The 21,947-nt window shown below is 40.2% G+C and overlaps 1 protein-coding gene across 1 annotated transcript in view; it reads right to left on the bottom strand.

Moving 5' to 3' along the window:
- DNAJC5B (DnaJ heat shock protein family (Hsp40) member C5 beta) overlaps positions 1-21,947 on the bottom strand; it is a 35,772-nt gene that overhangs the window by 6,857 nt on the left and 6,968 nt on the right. The window contains exons 2-3 of the mRNA XM_032804108.1: positions 8,220-8,433; positions 2,952-3,126 (exon numbers count right to left, since the gene is read on the bottom strand). Coding sequence (XP_032659999.1) covers positions 2,952-3,126; positions 8,220-8,433 — 389 coding nt within the window. The remainder of the gene's footprint in view (positions 1-2,951; positions 3,127-8,219; positions 8,434-21,947) is intronic.

Genomic DNA, 21,947 nt, shown 5'->3' with positions numbered 1-21,947 from the left:
ACCATGGAATTTCCTGTGACACAGAAATTTCAGTTCTCACCCAACTCTACTCTGCATCTAGCACTCCCACTGAAAGCAACAGGAACTGCTAGATGTGGTGATAATCTGGTTGATAATGTGCACAGTACTCAGAGATAGATATCATGAAGTAAACCAAGAATCATGTATTTTTTGCATATTGAGCTCTTTGGGGAAAAAAGGATTTATTATGTACAAAACACTACAATACATTATTTAGTTAAACTTTGACTTTGGTTTGAGGAGCTACATTTTGACCTTGTAGCACAATTTTGAATGATGCTATTTATGCTGAGAACAGTGAGAGACAAAGAGATTAATTACTAGAGAGAGTGATCCCATTGTGGGCAGGCAACCTATAAGGAATTTGGCTCAAAATGTGGATTTTTCTTCCAAAACAGCCTGCTGCAGGAGAATTTACATTTGTTTTCTGAATTACCTGATGGAACCTTTCTCTAGAATAGGGATAGGCAACCTATGGCACTGATTTTCAGTGGCACTCACACTGCCTGGGTCCTGGCCACCGGTTTGAGGGGCTCTGCATTTTAATTTATTTTAAATTAAAGCTTCTTAAACATTTTAAAAATCTTATTTACTTTACACACAACAGTAGTTTAGTCATATTATAAACTTATAGAAAGAGACATTCTAAAAACGTTAAAATTTATTACGGGCACGCAAAACCTTAAATTAGAGCGAATAAATGAAGACTTGGCACACCACTTCTGAAAGGTTGCTGACCCCTGGTCTAGAAGCTAGCTTACATAAATCTATGGGGGTGCAGAAAAGTCTGAACCTGCCTATCTAGGACAATCAAGTTTGAATTGCCTGCTTGAAGAGCCAATGCTAGTACCAACCTATGCCATTTTCATTCAGTTACATCTTTTCAACCAGTATCCATACAACTTGTGTGTGCAGCTTGTATCTGTTATCATTTGTTTTCTTTGAAGTGCAAATGTAAAGGAAGAGGCAGATGCTATTTTTATTTAGATGCAGAGGAAATACATTCATTGTCCTGTCACGTAGAGACCTTACTTTTGTTCTTGATTTTTGTCGTTGTTGTTGCTTTGTTAATATAAAATAGAAGCAGTTCTGACTGAAATTATACTGTTGCTTTTGATTTATGAAAAGTGTAACAAAAGTGACAAGAGGGATAAGAGACCTGGAATAGTTCTAGTTTATTTCAGGCCTTCCCTGTGAAATCTGGATTTACAAAATCCAAATCTATGTTGTATTCATTTTTAAAACTGGCAAATTAGTGAACATTCTGAATAAATGGGAAACGAGTATCTCAGTAATGTCAGACATCAGTGTGCTGGAGCAAAACAAATGAATTGCTAAAGCGTGGAAAGACCCTCTTGGTCAATTCTGGGATTTTGAAAGTTTGAGTTTTCTTTTGAAAGACTGTGTTGTAAATAACTTGGACCCCAGGAAGTGGAATTTTTTGACTATCTGGCCTGTGTGGACTTTTTAAAAGGAGAATGACTTAAGGAGAAATGGAGGCAGCACTACTTCAGAGCCACAATTGGCCAGAAGGGAGTGCTACAGGGCAGGTGCGTGCTTTGACGTGGTGGTTCTAGGTAATGAAAATACTTTTATAACCCTTATCATAAAAGATCCACAGCACTTTAAAAGAGTAAGCCTTATTTTGCAGCCCTTTCTCAAGCGAGTAGACCCATCAAAGTCTATAGGACTGTTTACATAAATAAAGGTTACACAATCAAGCCCACTGGCATTCAGATAGCTCTGTGGGGGAAAGCAGCAGATCAGGCACAGCACATGACATAGGAGTAAAATAGGATATATAGGTCATTCACAATATATCAAATCTCCTCTCCTACACAAAGTGTCATGGGATCTTTAATGTCCATGTGTCTAATTGATTCCATTCCGAAGAAGAGCTCTATGGGCTGGTCTACACTATGGGGGAAAATCGATCTCAGATACGCAACTTCAGCTACGTGAATAACGTAGCTGAAGTAGAAGTATCTAAGATCGAATTACTCACCATCCTCATGGCGTGGGATCGATGTCCGCGGTTCCCCATGTCGACTCTGCAACTCCGTTCGGGTTGGTGGAGTTCCGGAATCGATATAAGTGCAATCGGGGATCGATATATCGCGTCTAGATGAGACGCAATATATCGATCCCCGAGCAATCGATTGCTACCCACCAAAATGGCGGGTAGTGAAGACATAGCCTCAGTAAGCTCTCTCTCACTAACAGAAGCAGGTCCAATAAAATATGATCTCACCCACCTTGTGTCTGCAATATGCTGGTACTGATACTGCTACAACACTTTTGCGTAATCAAGACAATAACAGATCCAAAGAAACTGTCATTTCTATATGCAATATACAGTAGAAACTCAGAGTTATGAACACCTTGGAAATGGAAGTTGTTCATAACTGAAATGTTCATAACTCTGAACAAAATGTTATGGTTGTTCTTTCAAAAGTGTACACCTCAATATTGATTTAATACAGCCTTTGAAGCTTTACTGTGCAGAAGAAAAATGCTGCTTTTGACTATCTTAATTTAAATGAAACAAGCACAGAAAATTTCTTTACCTTGACAAATCTTTTTTAAACTTTCTCTTTTTTAGTAGTTTACTTTTAACACAATACTATACTGTATTTGTTTTGTTTCTGCAGCTTCTTGATTGCATATTTATGGTTCCAAATGAAGTGTGTGATTGACCGATCAGTTCTTAACTCTGGTGTTCATAACTCTGAGGTTCTACCGTACTTTGCTTTTGACTTAGTTGCGATATAGAAGATTTGTAAGACCATATACCCTGCAGCCGTAAATCAGCATATCTCCATTGACATCAATGGAGCTACACCAGTTAACACCAGCAGAGGACCTGATCAATAGTTTTTTTTAATGGCTTTGTATATTTTCACTATATAGTAAGTCTCTACAAGCAGTACCTTGTTCCATGTCTGTCTTAATCTGCTCTTCCAAATCCTCAGGAGACATGCAGAAGTCATGTTCTTCCCCTCCTGGTGGCTTGGGTTTACACTGTCCACAACAGCAATTGAAACAGCAGCACAGGCAGCAACAAAAGTAGCAGCCTGTCAAGAGGCCACAAACTGCAAACAGGGCCTAGATAAAATGGGGGAGAAACCCCTATTACCACGTGAACTTCCTTTAATTAATGACAGTTTGTAACAGACATAAAAGCACATAGTGTCAGTTTTTCAAAAGAGCTCAGGACCAGATTTGCATGTGCTACTCCTGAGGGCATTCTGCACTAAAAAATTAAAAATTCTGTGCACAATATTTTAAAATTCTGCAAGCTTTATTTGTCAATAAATAAATGCAGAGGCTCCAGCATGGTAGTGGGAAGCACAGGCCACTGGTTGTACGAAGGTAGAAAATCACCCTGCAGCCTCCCCAGCCCCACCCCTGGGACATGGACTCAGTGGTGAGGTTACACCCAAACCTGACAAAGCACAAGGTCTGGGCCTACCCCAGAAACACCCTGAGGCCCTGCCTCTCTGCACCAGGTGCACAAGATGTGGGGCAGGCAGGCTCAACCAGGCAGGATACAAGTGTGGAAGGGCTCAGTGTAGGGGGATCCAGGTGTGGGGTAAGAGGATTCTGTATGGGACAATCTGGGTGCAGGCAGCTCAGTGAGGGGTCTCCATGTTGGGTGATCTGGATGCAAAGAGGCTTGCAGAGGCAATGAGAGTCTGCAGGGGCTTGCGGGTGAAAATGAATGGGGCTCAGCAGGAGGATCTGGATGCTGGGAGAGTGGGACTTGGTGGACTGGGGGTCTGGGGTGCAGCTAGTTGGGGGTAAGTGGCATGGGGGTCTGGATGTGGGGGCTCAGGGTGGTGCTGGGGCATGGGGCTCATCAGGATGGGAGTTTGAGTGCAGGGAGTTTAGTGGGGGGCAGTGTGGGTGCAGGGTTGGGGGTCCAGAGGCAGGAGTTGAGGTTCAATGGGTGGGGTTTGAGTATAGAAGGCTAGGTGGTTCTGGATGTATGGAGAGAGGCTTGGTGGGGTATCTGGGTATGGGAGGTTCAGATGCATGGGGGTTGGGTGGATTGGGGAGCAGCTCCCCATACAGTGACCCCTCCTCCTGCAACTGAGGAGAAATGGGGGCAGGAAGCAGGGGACAATGCTGAGCTTCCTGCAGCTGGGGGAGGTTTCTGGGGATGGGTCTGACACAGCCCAAACCACTGCTGGCAGGGGAAGAGGAAATCCCATCCTCCACTGCCTCCAGCCCAGCTGGGACTAGCAGCTGATCCCAGCTCAGGGTAGGAGACAGTACCTGGGGTGTCTCCAGCCCTGCAGTGATTTACCTCTCCGATGGCTGCTCTGGGTGCTTGAAATGAGGTACCTGTGCGGCTAGGGGCTGGTGCATGGCTGCTCTTACAGCTTCCCTTTGCTTCCCTGTCAGAAAGTCATTTTTCTGTGGGGGAAGCAAAGAAATTGGGGGGTGGGGCATGAATTCTGTGCACACACAGTGGTGCAGAATTCCACCAGAAGTAAAGTGTTCCACACCCACAATCAGAGCCAGATTGTCAAGAGTTTAGCTGCCACTCAAAAACCTAAATATGGGCCAGATTTCCAGAGCACTCGCCACCCCACCCACCTTCTGTCATTATGATATTTATGGCTAGATTTTCAAGGGTTCAGCACTCAACATGTACCCAATATGCTGGGGTCTTGCAAATCTGGCCCCAGTTGTGAGTGCTGAGTGAGGCCTTCCAGAAATTCCAAACATAGTGCAAACCCCCCACCTCCCTTAAAAATGGCTCATTACAGTAGATCACTGTGTAAATTTTTATTCACTGATGGACTGTTGATAATAGCCAAGTATATGAGAAAAAAGAAACAAAATAAGGAGTCCAAAGGCTGGAGTGGCTAAGATGAAACATTTAATTTTCCTCTCGCACATACTGGCATAAATCAAGTGAAGTTACTCAGGTGTATGTAGAGGAGAATCAGGACTCCTTGGTCAGTGCAGATCCTATGGCCTTCAGGCACAAATCTGCTTTCATCAAGGAGGCTCAATTTAGCCCTTAGATTATAGTTAAAAGGCCACTGTTAAGAATGATTTAACACATGCAGCTTAACTCAGGAAAAGTGCTCTCACCAATAGTTTAATATATTCAAAAAATAAAATATATGGCTTGATAATAATATTAATTAATAATAAAACAATCTCCTCTCCACCACCACCACCCCAAATCCATTGCAGGATTGTGACATGTGTGAGGATAGATATCAGGATAATAGCATGGAAGTGACTACGTGAATTAAATGATGAAATGTTAGCATGGGTGCAGTTATGGCCCATTTGAAGTCAGTGAAATGATTCATGTGTTTAAAGATAACCATCTGAGCAAGTGCTGAGGCTCAAGGCCAATGGTAATACCTGTAGCAGGTTAAGCGCACAAATACCGCCAGATGTTTTCAGAAGACTGGCCAGATTTATGCTGAGTTGAATTTATTTCAAAATGCTGTGCCTTCTCTCACAGCAAACCTAGATTTTGTACTGGTTTAACTATTTGGGTTAGCGTGTGACTTTTTACTGAAATAAATTGGTACACACACTCCCAAGTGTGAATATAGTTATACCCATACAAAGGTTCTTTAAAATGGTATAGATTATGTCCCTAAATTTATGCGAATAAGATATGTCAGTATAAGCATCTTTATACTAGTATAACTGTGTCTACACTATGGAGTTGTACCACTTTAACTATACTGATTTCAACCCGATGTAGTTAAAGTGGCACAATCACTGTGTATAGACAAGCCTTTAAGGGAAAAAAAGGAATTATGAAATATTAGTTAAAGCTTTTTTTCTGTGTAAAATGGCCCCACTATCCCAGCTTGGTTAAGCCTTCAGAGCATTCTGGGCTTAACTCAACAGTCATTTTTGCTTTACACTTCACCTTTAATTTTCATTTCCTTACATTTAATGACTTGTGCCACCACTTAGTATCTTCTGAGTGTGTGTGATTATGATGGGATACACTGCCTATCAGGGCCATGAGAAGTATAGGACGAGTGTAACCAGCAAGAACTGTGGTCCACTAACTTGTTTTCCTGTTGGCTTTACAGGAGTATGAATCAGACTGGGGATCAGATGTCACTGGGACAGACACTATGGCAATAAGTGGCATTATGTCTGAAAAAGACTCATTCACTGTAGGGCCTAGCTTATTGGGTATAAGAGGTAGAAGAGGGAAGGTATGGCTAGGCCGATGGGGAAATGGCTGGACTCAACTTGAGAGGAGCCTTTGTGGATCTGCTTATACTCTGGAAATGGGAAAACTTTGTTTGGTTTAGTGGCGATGGAGAGACCACCCTATGACAATCTGGGAGGGATGATACATAAGTACCTCAGATTTTTGTACAATTGTCATAGGAGGTTCTGCAATATGATGAATTTTACACAGGCTCCATATCAAATCCTTCCATACTTCCAGAACACAGCAGCTCAAAACAAACCCAGCAATTGCTCTCCCTGCCCTCATACAGCCTATAAGACTTTTCAGTTGCATTCTATGGTCTTCTCTACTCTTCTTGTCGGTCAAGGCTGCTACAGCTGTTGTTGTCTCTGTTCCTATTCTCATACCCACATCCATTTCACATCCATATTCACATAATCTGAGTCAAGGGAGTGGCTCATCTGATGCTGCTGCTAGCAGATTTATCAGTGTCTCTTCTCTTCTCTCCCTTTTTAGCCAATGACTCCCTGTGCTGAGAGATGGGGACAAGAAGGCTGAGGAGAAGGTAGCTGAGAGCAAAGAGAAGGAAGATTGACATAGCAGCTGGCAGTAGTAGAAGCAATCAGTAGTGAAGGAAGTCCAGGACACAGCAGGGGTCAGCAGCCACAGGGGGTGCAAATTTGCTGCCAGAGAAATAGGGGCCAGCTGTAAAGTCTTGGGAGTTCAGAATGGAGATGTGGTTCAGGTCCATCTTCAGTTTTTGCTGGTGTGGAAACAAATTTTGCCAATATGATTTAGCTGCCCAGTTTTGAAAATGTAGTCCATTAATTTGTATTTGAGCTGCTTCTATTCCCACCTGAAGTAGAATCTAAAGTATGCTTTCCCAGACACATGAAACTGACCTTGCACTGACCACTGTTAGAGACAGGATACTGAGCTAGATGGACCACTGCTCTGATCCAGGATGGAGATTTCATGTTCCTAAATCAGATCTGTCATTTCTCCTCTCATTACAGTGTATTTGGTTCACATAAAGATAATTTTTCTATTTATTCCAATGGACTCTTTGCTGCCCCAACATTTTGTTGCTGGAAATAGCAGTAAGAATAAAATCCAAAGTGTGGGATTTTCCACATTTGTGATGTCATAGGCTTGTTACAGTCACTGACATACCGATTGCAATGCTAGTGTTTGCAATATATACATAAATATCAAAGGATTACAGTTACATAATAAACCAAATAAACCAAGCTCTTATGTCATCAGAACCCCCACCAGGGGTTTTTCCTCGTTCAATTTGCTGACTTGAGGTATCATGCTCTCCCTTTCCTGCTCTCTTCCTCCACTCTGCAGTTCTCACCTCTTCTTCCACTTCCTTTTCCCTGCCCCCTCACAATGTACCCAAGGTGCACGTATATGACACCATAATCACACATTGTGTTATGTATTACTATTGCTTACGTATGCTGTGTGCTATATATAGCAAAGAACATGGCTAAATTTGTATGGTAACTTATTAGCTGGTTGTCACACAAGTAGGACTTCTCATTTTTGAGCAATGAGTCATTTTTATTTAGTCATTACTGAAAAGAAAATCAAAATTAACCTGAAGCTCCAGTTTCAAATATAATTTATGCCTCTAAGTGTTACCAGACATGAAGTGTATTTAATTATTTAGTAAATTAAAGGAAAAATCCTTCATTAGCACTTTTCTGGAGAGGTGCTTAATCATATTTTTGCCAGTTTCTAATCATTCAAGACATGCCATTGTTTAATGAAGCTTCTATGACTTAAGGCCCTGATCCTCAAAATTGTTTTGCATCGGGGGACTCCTAGTCCCATGCAGAGCCCCATGAACTCCCATGGGACTCCACATGACTGTAAAGGTCCACTCACATGGAACACTTTGCATAACCAGGGCCAAACTAGGTTAGAAGACTGCATGATTTCCTAGCTTGCTCAGTACATTTTAGAAAAGAGAACAGAGGATTTTATTTTACCCACTCACCTTTGCCCACCAGCTTGAAAGCATGAAGTATGCATTAACATTTTCTTCTCCAAATTGTTCCGCCACATATAGCCCTAATGATCCATACTTATCATATATGTTTCTCTTGGACAGGTCAGTCAGTATCGCATGAGCATTGTTGAGCTCTTTAAATTTTTCAGCAGCCTCTGGATTGTCGGGATTCTTGTCAGGATGATATTTCAGAGCCAATTTTCTTAAACATGAAAGAAAGAGAAGAAAAAGGGCGTTTTTGCTATAAATATTTACAAAATATTTTAGTTGATGCATTTTTGTTCTGAGCAGAAGGCCTGGCTTGAGTCTTGTTAGTTACAGCTTTACTGTAGCATGAGCTAAATGAGAGGATGTCAGTGTGAGGCTCTATACCAACTGATCGTGGTTAATGGTGCAAAGATAACAGAAAGAGGTAGGTTTCTAAGACAGATCTGAAAGATGCCAGCAAGGTGAATAGGGGAGTTTTTGAAAGAAAAATAATAAATATTCTCCTAAATAGGGATAAATTTTTCAACTAGCAATAATCACACCTCAGATTACCTTCATTGGTTATATTAAATAAACATCCTTTCCTCGGTAGAGCTAATTCACATGGCTATATTGACATTTGTAACACTTGGAGTAATTTTACCTTTAGAGTAAAATGCTGGTCCTATTGCAGTCAATGACAAAAGTCACAATGCATTAAATAGGGCCAGGATGTCACCCTTAAAATACACCTTACACTTAATTTGTAAAGACATGGGCTTCTTACCTCTCAAACTTTTTGACTTTCCATCTGAGGAAAAGGGGCATAATTTTTCTTTAACTGTAGAGATTACAAGCCCAGTCTTGCTTCCACTGAAGTCAGAGGAAGTTTTGTGAGGCCCTTAAGTATCGCTCTAATGAGAGAGAAAAAAGAAGTCTTCCCTTAACATGGCACTGCTGTAGTTAAGGCTGACTCTATGTTTTATATTTTATTTAATATGTGTTAGGCATTGATACCTTGTTGGTTACAAAACCCTCTGGGCAGAAAATCAATACATGCTAAAAACACACATAAATCAGTTTTAAAGCAAAAGTATCAAATATAACAACTTTTCAATTCCCTCAAAATTACCTTTCTTAAAGGAAGGGAAATACTATACAACATCTTTTGATGATCTCATGAATCAGTAAATACCTCAAGGTATTATATATAGGAGGTGGGCTTTCAGAAACCCTAACAACAGTAGAGTAAAAGAAATTCAGGAGCTCCAATAGAATGGGAGCAGCCTTCTGAAATACAGAATGGGAAAACAACAGTGGTTTTGAATAGAGTCAGTTTCAAACGCCCTTTGCCAAGCTCCAGGCAAAAGCAATCTTTGGACCTGATTCACCATTGCCTATACCACATGCAGTATTTTACACTGGTGCAAATTGGGTTTAAAATGCTACTGTTTGGATCTGGTAGCTTTTTACATCCACTTTGCTCTGATGTAAATGACTAAAGGTGTATAACAACTGTGAATTTGGCCCCCTCGTTTTTAAAATAATGAAATTGCAGGGGGTTGGTCTTTAAAGTGGGCTGACCTCATTTGATGCTTTGAATAAAAACCCCACCAATTTTTGAAACTTTTGATCCATTTACAAATTGCTGTCGAGTAGCTACTGAACCTGTGTTTCAGCTATTTCTCTTCACATATGCTTTTACACAGTGTTAAACTTCCCTTATTCCCTTGAAATGGACTTAATACCATTACTATGATCTCATGGGAAATGCAGTGTAAGTCTAGAGACAGTGTCTGATGTCAATACTGTTAGGCCTAACTAAAAATATAGCATAAAGCCAGTTAGGCCAACCTGTACAAAGCCAAGCTAACAGAGGCTTCTGGGTAATTCATAAGTGGAAAATGCCCGGAAGTTTCCTGTCTCTCACAGAGTTAGGCAACCACAAGACAAGAAAGGAACGGCATTCCTGGCAGGGTACCAGATATAATGTGTTGGGAATAATGGCAAAACTCCCTGTTTCTGTTCTCTGGGTCTCTCTGACTCCCTTACATTTTTTGCTTACTTGTGATTGTTAAGGCATTATTGCTCACATAAATCATATTATTCTTGTTTGTAGTAATCAAGGCAGTATTGTTCATATTAATTAATTAGTTTGGGTTTACTAATTAGTAAAAGGGGGTTGGACTACTAAATGAATAATTTGTGACGCGACGGATCTGTCTATAAAATCATATGATAGTTGTAAAGAAGCAAGCTAGTTCTCTCTGGAGTTGAGCTGCTCTCTATTGATGCGTGCACTTGTCAATAAAGAACTTTTGATCGGACCTTGCTGGTGTTGCCTGTCACTCTCGCGGTCAGACAACGAACCGTGTGCTAGTATTGGGGCACCGGGGTCCCCAACAATACCAAATGAAATTAGATAAGTGAAAGTACCGGATACCATGTTACTATGTCTAGATAGAAGTTGGTACATTCATAAAACTGTAAACACTAACCTGGCTAGTATATGATAGAGGTGGTAATAGGGTAACTGGAGTGTACACACGTTTACAACTCAACATGCACACATTGGCCCAGATTCTGATCTCATTTACACCAGTGACAAATTCTGGAGAAATTCCATTGACTACAATGATAGCATAAACAGAGCTCAGGCTTTTTTACAACTTTGTCATCTATTCATGATCACAGATCGAATTACAGAAACAACCACTGTCTTCTTATACCAAAGAAGAAACTTTATGAGAATAATGAAGGCAATTTTATTCCTAAATTTTCTCTCTGCTTCACTGTAGAACTAGCTAGAATCATCCCCAGGCCTCTCAGTGGAAGATGAATGCACATGTAATTTTCTATGTTTCTAACTATTCTGTTCAGGTTCTTATATTGTTCCTGTTATTGTATCAGATACCAGGATCTGAATGCAAAAAAACCTTAATTCTCCTTCAAGCTGGAATCAAATCAACACTATAAGGCTTTCTACAAGGAAATACCTTTACAATCTTCCACACGTAATACCAGCTGTGTTAGCAAAGAGCTGAGCTAGTTACCTATCTTTCTTTATGCAGTGTTGTTGTAGGTGAGTTGTTCCCAGGATATTAGAGAGAGAAGGTGGGTGAGATAACATCTATTATTAGACCAACTTCTGTTGGCGAAACAGAGAAGCTTTCGAGGTCTGGGCTGAAAAAGAGCTCTGTATGAGCTTGAAATCTTGCCTCTCTCAGCAACAGAAGTTGGTTCAATAAAAGATATTACCTCACCCACCTTGCCTCTCTAATAACTTTATTTATGTCTCTGCTAGGAAAGCACTTGGCTCTGTCTTTCCATTTCTACTGCACCCAACATCATGGTATTTAAGTACCTGACATATTTCCAAACAGGAAGAATGCATAAAATATTTAAAGTATTTTCCTCTCACTTTGATGTCACTCTCACAGATACTGCACCCATATGCAGTATCTTTGGGGGATCATATTGTTTTAAGTTTATGAATGGTTTAATGTATCACTGTGGGGCAGGGATTGTTGGCAACTGCAGTGGGGGAGGGTTACCACTGCTCCTCCAGGAGCTAAAAATAGTGGGGGTGATTAAGGATAGTTGCTGAAACTGTAAACAACTCTAGAGAGTTATCTCCCTCTGGTGTGGTTTGCGTATACACGGTCAAGCTGGGTGTTCCATAGACCAACAGATAAAGAACGGGCTTTTGGTATAAAAAGGCTGTATTTAAATTGACACACACCTTCTTTATGATCAGAAAATGAAAAGGACAGTTTGTCCAAGGAGGGTCCCAACAACCTTTGCAGAAAAGTTGGAAGGTCCTTGGCCTACCTGGGCCCCATAAGGCTGATGGATGACCTCTGATAAGCTTTTAACACGTGTATAGGAACTTTTATTGTATTTTTGTACGTTTTCTCTTTAATGCTTTTGTCCTAACAATAAATGTATTTTGCTTTGTGAAGGCTGGTTGGTAACTGGTATACACTGTTGTAGCTCCTGGAGAAAACTTAACCACAACTGCTGGACAAACTGGGGAATATATGTCACAGTGAGTTGCAGAGGGACTGCAAGCCTAAACCCCCAGCCTGGAGGTAGGGAGACATTAGTTTCTACCTGAGAGAGGGGATTGCTAGGAAGCCTGAAACCTTTAAGTGGATGCCCTCAAAGAAGACCGGGGCCTGAGGGCTGTCAAAGGTGCATTCAACCCTGAAACTCTGACTTCCAAGAGTTGCACTTCTAAAAGTTAACATGAGCTGGTTATATTTTTGAGGTACAGCAGCTTCTGAGATGCTACAGAGATTTTAAGGAATTGGTGGGAAAAGAAGTGAGACCTGCAGGGAGCTCTCTCCCCATGACCACATCATACTACAGTAGAGCTCATGCCCAGGCCCACCCAAAACATAACATACTGGTATCAAAGTTACTATATATATATATCAAGTCTGTTGACATGATAACTGGGTCCATTCATAACTCAAGGAGGGGGGTTTCAGAGTCAGTATTTTTATTTTGCTCATGTTTATATCTGCTTTGTATTTTGGAAGACTGTACTCCCCTTTGAGGGACTGACACAAGTCGTTTCCTTAGTACAATTATTAAATGACAGAAGGTGCCCTCTTGTGGCAATAAAAGTGATTTATGTCTTGTTAAATTACATGATTCTAATCTACAAACCAAGTTCAGCAAGGCTGGTGCAGGGAGCTGTAAAATACACTCCCAGGGTGTCCCCTGAGCTTAGAAAGCCCATTGCGCCAAGGGTGACCAGATAGCAAGTGTGAAAAATCAGGACGTTTGTTTTTCAGAGGGGGGTATAATTGCCTATATAAGACAAAGCTTCTAATATCGGGACATCTGGTCACTCTAACTGCGCCAAAGGAGAGATGTCTCCATTAGAGTGAAATCAGTGCTCCTTCCTCAATTTACACTGAGGCTGGAGTGCAGCTTTATTTTCCACAGGAGCTGCACTGTAAAGTCACCATCAGGAGACAATACGGCCAATTTCCACTGGTCAACCCTTGTTTTGGAGTACGGTTGCTGGCCTGGAGGCACTCTGTCATCTTTCATACAGACACAAGCCTGTGAACATACTTCTGCTGGCATTTATACCAGTGGGGAATTTAGTCTTATACCGTTAACTTAATAATATCTCCTCTTGCATGCCTTAAATATATTTTTAAAATTATGCCTTTAATATCATTGTCTCATGTTTAATAGTATTTAGTAGACCATGCATCCTATACTTAAACGTAGTATTAAATAATATTAAACACTGAAATATACAGACTGAATAAACAGGCTGACTTTACATGTCTAATGACATTCTATGATGTCTAAGAACATAGGTTGCATATGCGATCTGTTCTTTTTTGTTAAGTGGGGGGAAAAGGCTCAGGCTATTAAGATTAATACTGACTGAGGTATTTGTTGGAAACTGGTGGCTGGTTCTAAGGATAACATAAAACACTTCACTGGCTTCCATGGTTTTTGCATTAATATATCTATAGACATTTCCACCCTCCCTGTACTCAAGCAAAATTATACAAATTAAGGGCTGAGTCCTGGAGCCCTTATTTGGACGAAATTTCTTCTGATTTCAAAGGGATGAAAGATTCTCCTTTCACTACCTCCCTCTGCCTTCTATATCAACACAGACTCAGTCAGAATTTGACTCTTGATTTAGATAAAATATATTCACTGCAATTAATATACTAGCGCAGATGGACAGTCAAATAGCTAGTATGCCTAAATGCTGATAACTTATTTCCTATTCTAAGACAACTATTTACTTTGCAGTTCACTAAATATAAAACAATCACATCACATGGGACTTTCAAAAGAGATGTTTTGACTAGACCGGCACAAAACCTAAAATCTCTGGATAGACTACATCACCCAAGATGCACCATGGCTCAGGACTCCTATAATGTAACCCTATTACTTAGCGTTCAGGAGCTTTGAGAAGGATTTAGAGCTGCTGAGAAAATAAGATTTCCACAAAATTTTCAACTTTTCTACAAAACATTTTGACTAAAACCTGAAATAATTCAATTCAAAATGTCTCTGCAGTGTTCATGGAAGTTATAGTCCTGGATGCCCTATGTGCCCATTCCCCATTAGGGACTGAGATCTCTGGCCAAACTACATCTCCCATGATGCATCTTGGCCTGGGACTCTTGTGATGCATCCTCTTCCCAACCCTCTAGAGAGGGCAGAAAGTGGTGCATTGTGGAGTGTGGCTGTCTTCGAGTCTATCCTAGAGGAGAACAGGAGGAAAAGGCACCAAGACTACAACTCCCCTGAGGTAGAGCTTAACCATTTTGAATTGAAATATTTTGGTTTTCGGCATTGTAAGGAAATATTTAAATTTTCCACACTTCTTGCAGTGCATTTTGGTTTGTGGAAAATTTTTGTATCAAATGCAGTTTTGACCAGCCCGCTTTTGTTGCTTTGTCATTGAAATAGCTATGCACATGGAAGGTGTGCTTGTGCTGGAGTACCTGCCTTTTACTCCTTCAGAGCTGCAACCCATGAATATAGGTAGGAAGCCCAGAGAAGAAGGGGGCTCCTTACACTCTGTAATTAATCTATACAGACACACAGGAAGGGTTACAATCTGGGCTTTATTACTTGTGGTAGCTACTGAAGGATCAGAATCTAAAAATGTTGAAAAACTTGGTGGTCTCTTTCCAAGATCTTAATGGGAATTTCCACATCACCGTGGTTATGAATGGGCATTAGGATTAATCTGTCTTCTCATCCCTAACTGTAGGTCAGGGTACAGTTACATTGGCAGGACCATGTGCAGAAGCTTTCCTAGCTAATGTCTATGCTGTAACTGTCCCCTAGATAATCAGAAGATCTCAGTATTCAGGGCTATCAATCTGGCTCCTTTCACCAATACTGCATTTCTTCACACTTAAAAAGAAAACACCCTGGAAATAAGGTAACCACTAACCACAAGTGGCTTCATTGCCATTATGGAACCCAAGCCTCAATGTCTGTTTTAAAGGAACCATCCCATGATTTGTTTAAAAAAAATATTTGTTTTACGGTCTACCCTAGACCCCAGAAATAAAAACAAGTTCTTTTTAATTAGAAACCTTGCTAACTCTTTATTTCCCTGGTAAATTAGCTTATGCTAAATTGCAAAGAAAATCACGGAGCGGTACCTATGTCATGTTTATTAAAATGAAATTTTCCCCTAGGCGGTGTCATTATGGTGAATACCAACTTAATTAATAATGGCAAGAAACTTACAATCAGGTTTTGCTGGTTTTTTACATTGCACTGAAGAGTAGTTCAACAGCAGGTTTTTGGACTCATGAAACAAATTAGCATAAGATAAAAGTTTAATTAAAACAAATCTAAGAGCCTGACTCATCATTTTATCTTGCAAGTATTTACAACTATTCCATTAAATGTGAATCCCTCTGACATTTCCACTTTATTCAGAAGCAGTCTCTGTTTTCCTGTAATTACTAATAAAGATGGGTAAAGCACCACTGTCAGTTTTACCATCCTTATTTATGTTCAGTGCAAAATAAAATCCACCTCACTTTGCATTCTTCCATGACAACTCTCCCCTTCTGGGACTAAAGAATGTTTCCTTTCCAGAAAGTTAAATGTAAAAACAACAACATGAGGTTTGATATACAAGTCATCTGATGACTTCTGGAGCCAAAATGTTTTATGTCAAATGTATATAATTTACATTAATCACATAAGCTGTTATGACATCAATGGAGTACATAAGGTATAAGTCAGCACTGAATTTGACCTTACAGGTCTGTTCACCCAGAATGTCAAAAGTCTAGCTTTCTTACTTTGAAAGCTGTGGACATTCTCATCCTCCCACCCTTCCTCTCCCCATGAATATTTTGGAAGAGTAAAAATGGGGTAGAGACTTTCATTCATGCACAGGGACATCTTTATTTTGTCCAGCTGAAGGCTACCACAGCTAAACCCTGATCTAGCAATTGACTCTGCATGCGTGCAGGTATCTCCTAATGTAGAATTAATTGCAGGATCAGGCCCTCATTTGTATAAGATAAAGAAAGTGCAGCTGACTCTATGGATTATATATGAAGGCTGGTGTGGATGCTAATGATGTAGGGTTGTGTATTACTGCTTGTAGTGATGATGTGGGATTGGTGCACAGGTGTATGCACTGACATTGGGGTGTGAGTGGAATCGCAGGCATGCATGTGGTGTAGACATGCAGGAAGAATAGTGGAAAGAGAGTGTCAGGGGGTGGAAAGAAATGACATGGGGGCCTCACTTCAAGTTTTTGCTTGTAGACCCTTCCAAAAATTGTCACCTCTCTGAGTAGCAAGCGTAAACGGGAGTATTAAACATCACATGATAGGCCAGTGATGGGATACTCGGCATAAGGGAGAAGCTGGCCATGTGTTACCAGCAAAAATGAGACTGAGTCATATTGTCACATGTGAGTGACTAAAAGTAGCTGATGTGTTGACTAATATATGCTGGCTAACATATATATATGTCATATATATATGAGCACCAGATCCATTGAAGCAGGGGTCTACCACGCTAGAGAGGACGCAAGGTGCAGACTGTGCAGAGAGGCCTCAGAGACAGTCCAACACATAGTGGCAGGATGTAATATGCAGGCAGGAACAGCATACACTGAACGGCACAACCAAGTGGCTGGCATTGTGTACAGGAACATCTGCACAGCGTATGGGCTAGACGCTCAAGACAGATGGAGATTCACAAGTGGTTTGTGAGAATGCGTGCTAGCTTCTGTGGTTCCGTCAGGCGACAGCCGGGTCTGGCCATCAACGCATCGTGTATAACAGAGCAGAGACAGCGGTTCGTGTAGATATAGCGTGCAAGTGACAGAACTCGGAGACGAGTATGAGCTGGAGAAGTACCAGGCTGAGAGAGCACTATGAGAGGATGTGAAAGTGAAGGCAAGTGGATCCAGTGTTGGTAGAAAAGGCACTTGGCTTGATCTGCTGGTGTGAGTGGCGTTCAACAGTCCCAGGAACAAATCAGCTCTCTTCAGAAAGTTGCAGTGCTAGACACTAGATTACTGCGCGAAACCCTCAAATCCCGGCCTCTGGTAGAGACCGAGGTGGGGAACTACACCTGCATGGTAGAGGGGAATTTAATTATATATATAAAAAAAAAAATGTTTTTCTCTCTGGACAGAGAGCTTGATGTTGTTCCTGGGATCTGTTGGAGCCACTCACCAGCTTAGGCAGTCACAGCCGAGGGCTCCTACCACCACTGGGACCACTTTGGCTTCACTTCCAATCCTTTTCTAGTATTCTACGCGACTGGATAGCGTAGTGGTTAATATTATATATTACTAATTATATTATATATATATATATATATATATATATAGGCCAATTTAGGCACTATCACAGTTACAATATTTGTGCTTAAGGTTATTGGTGCTTGATGCATAGTAATATATATATATATATATGATGCACATAATACCAGTCCTGTGCAGCAATATTACATTCACCTGATGCAGACGGTGTGCTCCCTTAGTTATAAATAATACCAGCTGAAATGTGTGTGATTTTATAAGTTACACATTCAAGCTACTGATCCATTAAGGTATTTCCCTAGCTTGTACTAAGACATAGAATGAATGTATTTTGATTTTAACAAGTTTCCTATCTGCCAAATGCTTACTGCAGCAAATGCAAGGAGTTATGGGTACTTAGCATATATATAATATAAATAATATGTATTATGTGCATTATATATATATAATATTAATATATATCAAGCACCTATAACCTTAAGCACAAATATTGTAATTGTGATACTCCCTAAATTGGCCTGTACTATAATATTTATATTCATATTTCAATAGCAGTTATTTAACACTGGACATTTAACACCAGTTCTTGTTTTAATAAAAACATAACAGACTCATAGATGTTAATGCCAGAAGGGACTAGATCAGCTAGTCTGACCTTCTGTATATCACAGGCCATTAAATTTCACCCATTTACCCCTGTATTGAGCCCAATAACTTGGGTATGGCAGGGCTAGAGTTTAACTACCAGAAAAGCAGCCAGTTTTGAGCTGTTGACATCAAGATATGGAGAATCCAACACTCCCCTTGGTAATTTATTCTAATGGTTAGTCAACCTCACAATTAAAAATGTGTGCCTTAATTCTCATTTTAATTTATCTTCTTCAGCTTCCAGCCATTGGTACATTTTATGCCTTTCTCCATAAAATTAAAGACCTCTTTAGTACTTGATATTTTCTCCCAGAGAAGGTGGAATCAAGTCACCTCTCAGTCTTCTTTTGAAAAGCTAAACAGATTGAAGTCTTTAAAAGTCTCTCCCTGAGACATTTCCTCCAGCCCTCATAACTTTTGTGGCTGTTTTCTGCACCCTCTCCAATTTTTCAACATCCAAATGTGGACACCAGAACTGGACTCATTGGTCTTACCAATGCCACGCACAATGGTAAAATCACCTTCCTGCTCCTACTCACTATTCTCTTGTTTATACATCCAACGATCCCATTAGCCTTTTTTGCCACAGCATCACACAACAGAGTTGTTTGTCCATTCTGACCCCATAATCCTTTTCAGAGTCACTGCTTTCCAGCATGTAGGTCTGGCCTGACTTCTCTGTTCTTATTGGTATGACCTTGTAGTCTGTTATATTAAAACACATTTTGTTTGAGTGGGTCCAGTTTACCCCACACTTCATATGACTGCCTTATTCTCATCATTATTTACCACTTTGCTAATATTTGTGTCATCTGCACATTTTACCAGCAGGGATTTTATTTCCAGTTCACTGATAAAATGTGGAATAGTGTCAGACTTAGAACTGATCCCTGCAGAAACCCTAGCATTCAGTGATTTCCCATTGACAACTACTTTTTGAAATCTGTCAGTTGGCCAGGTCTTAATCCATTTAATGTGTGTTTCATTGATATTTTTAGGACTAAATTTTTAATGAGAATGTCATGCAGCACTAAGTCAAATGCCTTAACAAAGTCATTTTACAATCACAGTAATATATTGCATCATGTACACTGTTGTTCAGTAAAAGTTCTACCAGATGAGTGATGGTAAACTATCTTTGACATTATACATACTATTCTTACCCAATGAATATGGCTTATTATTTCTTATCAGTTAATTAAAACACATCCCAGTTTTATTGGTCTAGAACAGTCTGAGATGAGTTTTCTTAATTCTTGACTTTTTTCTGCATGTACCAAGACAAACCTATAACCCTACTGCAATCTGGCATTTTAATGGTTCTTATGAAACCAAAATTTGCATTATTGTGGCATCTGAGTCATGGTAGCATAAGTCAGTTTCCTCTTTTCAAAGCACAAAGAAGGTGTAAAGGGTTTATGAAACTATTTGTTTTTATGAGGCATCTGACATATAGTGACAATAGTTACACAAACTCTAGTGAAGTGGTCTGAAAAAGTGTGAGTAAAGAGCCTTGCAGTTTCATTACATTTCACAGGTTTATAATTTAACAATGTTGTGATGGCTTTATGCCACATCCCTGAGTACAAGAATGATATTCTCGGTGGGCTCTCAGCCTGATTAAACATTTTGAATAACTAACAGAATACAAATGTATTAGTTAGATGGCTCTGAATGCCTTCTGCAGCATTCTATTACCCTAATCAGTAGAGAAAAAATGTGGGGAATATTAATAAAAAACTAAGTGTAACATACTGATTGTTGTATGAAAATGCTGTTGATTTTGTGTTTAAATAAACTTTATACAACCTATGCTTGGAAGATATTGTATTTTTCTGTTAATAAACCAAATCTCAGATAATAAAACAATTACACAAATTACATTTCATTCATAGAAATGAATGTAAATTACAAATGGCATTTTAATTATAGTTTTGATAGAAGTCAGTGGAGGGAACTTGTGGAAAGGCTTTGTTTTTTGCAGACCAGATGGGCGACTGCCATGCAATTTCCCCCTATTTTTTTCTGGTTTCACAGATATTCATTATTATGTATAATGGTCTGGAGCCTGTAATTAAACTAACATCCTTATTCACCATATGTGAATCATTCCTTGCTTGAGAAAAAAAAACACTTAGGAGATAAGAGTTCCCACCCACGGAGTTTATCCAGAGTTGTACCCTCAGGGGGAAAGGCTTCCCCTGACTTTTGGAATTAACATGGTTTTTGGCCCCCTAAACTACACAGATCTCTGGAGATTCGTCAAGGCTAGAGCCATCCATGCAGGGACTCTGGGTGAAATCCTGGTCCCACTGAAGTCAATGGAAGTTTTGCCACTGACTTCAATGGAGTCAGGATTTCACTCTTTGTGTTTCCACATCCAGTGTCCATGACACTTTTAGGAACCATATTGCCCGTGTTTTTCTGCTACTCGCAACTCCCAAATCCCCTCAGGGTCACACAGGGTTTTCCAGTGTATGTTGATCCACATCACATAATATAGTATTGATCTGGGTCATCACTATCAAATGCATAGATTCATTGTGTGATGAGACAGATGGAGTCACAGACACTTATCCCATGTCCCACTCCACTCAAACAGACAATGCAAAAACCATTGCAGTAATGTTTGCCGGAGGCTGGTAAATATTTTTAAATGCGTGGGAGCCCTGGTGTGCCCTGTGGGGCAGAAACCCCAAGCCCCAGCATGCCCCATGGGGCAGAAGCCCCAAGCCCCGCCGCTCTGGGAAATACTCGGGGAGAAATTATGCCCTGATGGTAAGGAAATGCAGAGGGAAGAGTAGAGGAAACACACACAAAAGGAAAATAGAGAGAAAGAGAGACAAGCAGATGAGGAAAGAAGAGAAACAAGGAGTGACAGTGGTGACCCTAAAGATGAGGTTATTTTTTCACTGAGCGATGGTGAGATAATAAGGTACTGAACAAATAATAAAAATGATGATAACTAAAAATGTAAATATTAACTAAAGGCTATATTCTAGTCTTGATTTTTGTAAAAACCTCCCACTGGCATCAACAGGCTGTGGACTGAGGGGAGAATGTAGTTCTAAATGTATGCCCTGGGTACTGACAATAATTAAATATTTACTTAATTAATTTCTCTGTGTTACTTAGAACTAAGTCAAGAATAGTCTTTTCTCTTCCATGCTGTAGATTTACTTAGCAAGAAGCAATTGTTAAAGGTGTCAAGAAGTTGATTCTCAAAATCTTGTTCCATTGTGACATGTAACCATGTGATATTTCTATTCTTTATTAATAAAACACAGGAAACACCTCTGTAATTTGTTCAGATATTTTAAAAGAAGCTCACCCAGAGTTCTGAGATTCTTTCAGCCATGGATATTTCATAATCACCACTGTCCAGAAACCTACACAGTGTATTCTCAGTTATCCAGATCTCAATTATCTGAAAAAAATGGTTACCTACCTTTTTGTAACTGTCGTACTTCAATATGTGCTGCACATGTCCATTCCATTGTAGATGTGTGCATGCCTCATGCACAGTTATTAAAGATTTTTTCCCTCAGCAGTACCTGTCTGGGGGTAGATCTACATTACGGGATTATTCCGATATTTCATAAACCGGTTTTGTAAAACAGATTGTATAAAGTCGAGTGCACGTGGCCACACTAAGCACATTAATTCGGCGGTGTGCATCCATGTACCGAGGCTAGCGTCGATTTCCGGAGCGTTGCACTGTGGGTAGCTATCCTGTAGCTGTCCCATAGTTCCCGCAGTCTCCCCCACCCATTGGAATTCTGGGTTGAGATCCC

Source organism: Chelonoidis abingdonii, chromosome 2, assembly GCF_003597395.2.
Source record: "Chelonoidis abingdonii isolate Lonesome George chromosome 2, CheloAbing_2.0, whole genome shotgun sequence".
NCBI classification, from domain to species: Eukaryota; Metazoa; Chordata; order Testudines; family Testudinidae; genus Chelonoidis; species Chelonoidis abingdonii.
The sequence above is the reverse complement of the archived record's forward strand: the minus strand, read 5'-3'. Positions and strand labels throughout refer to the sequence as shown.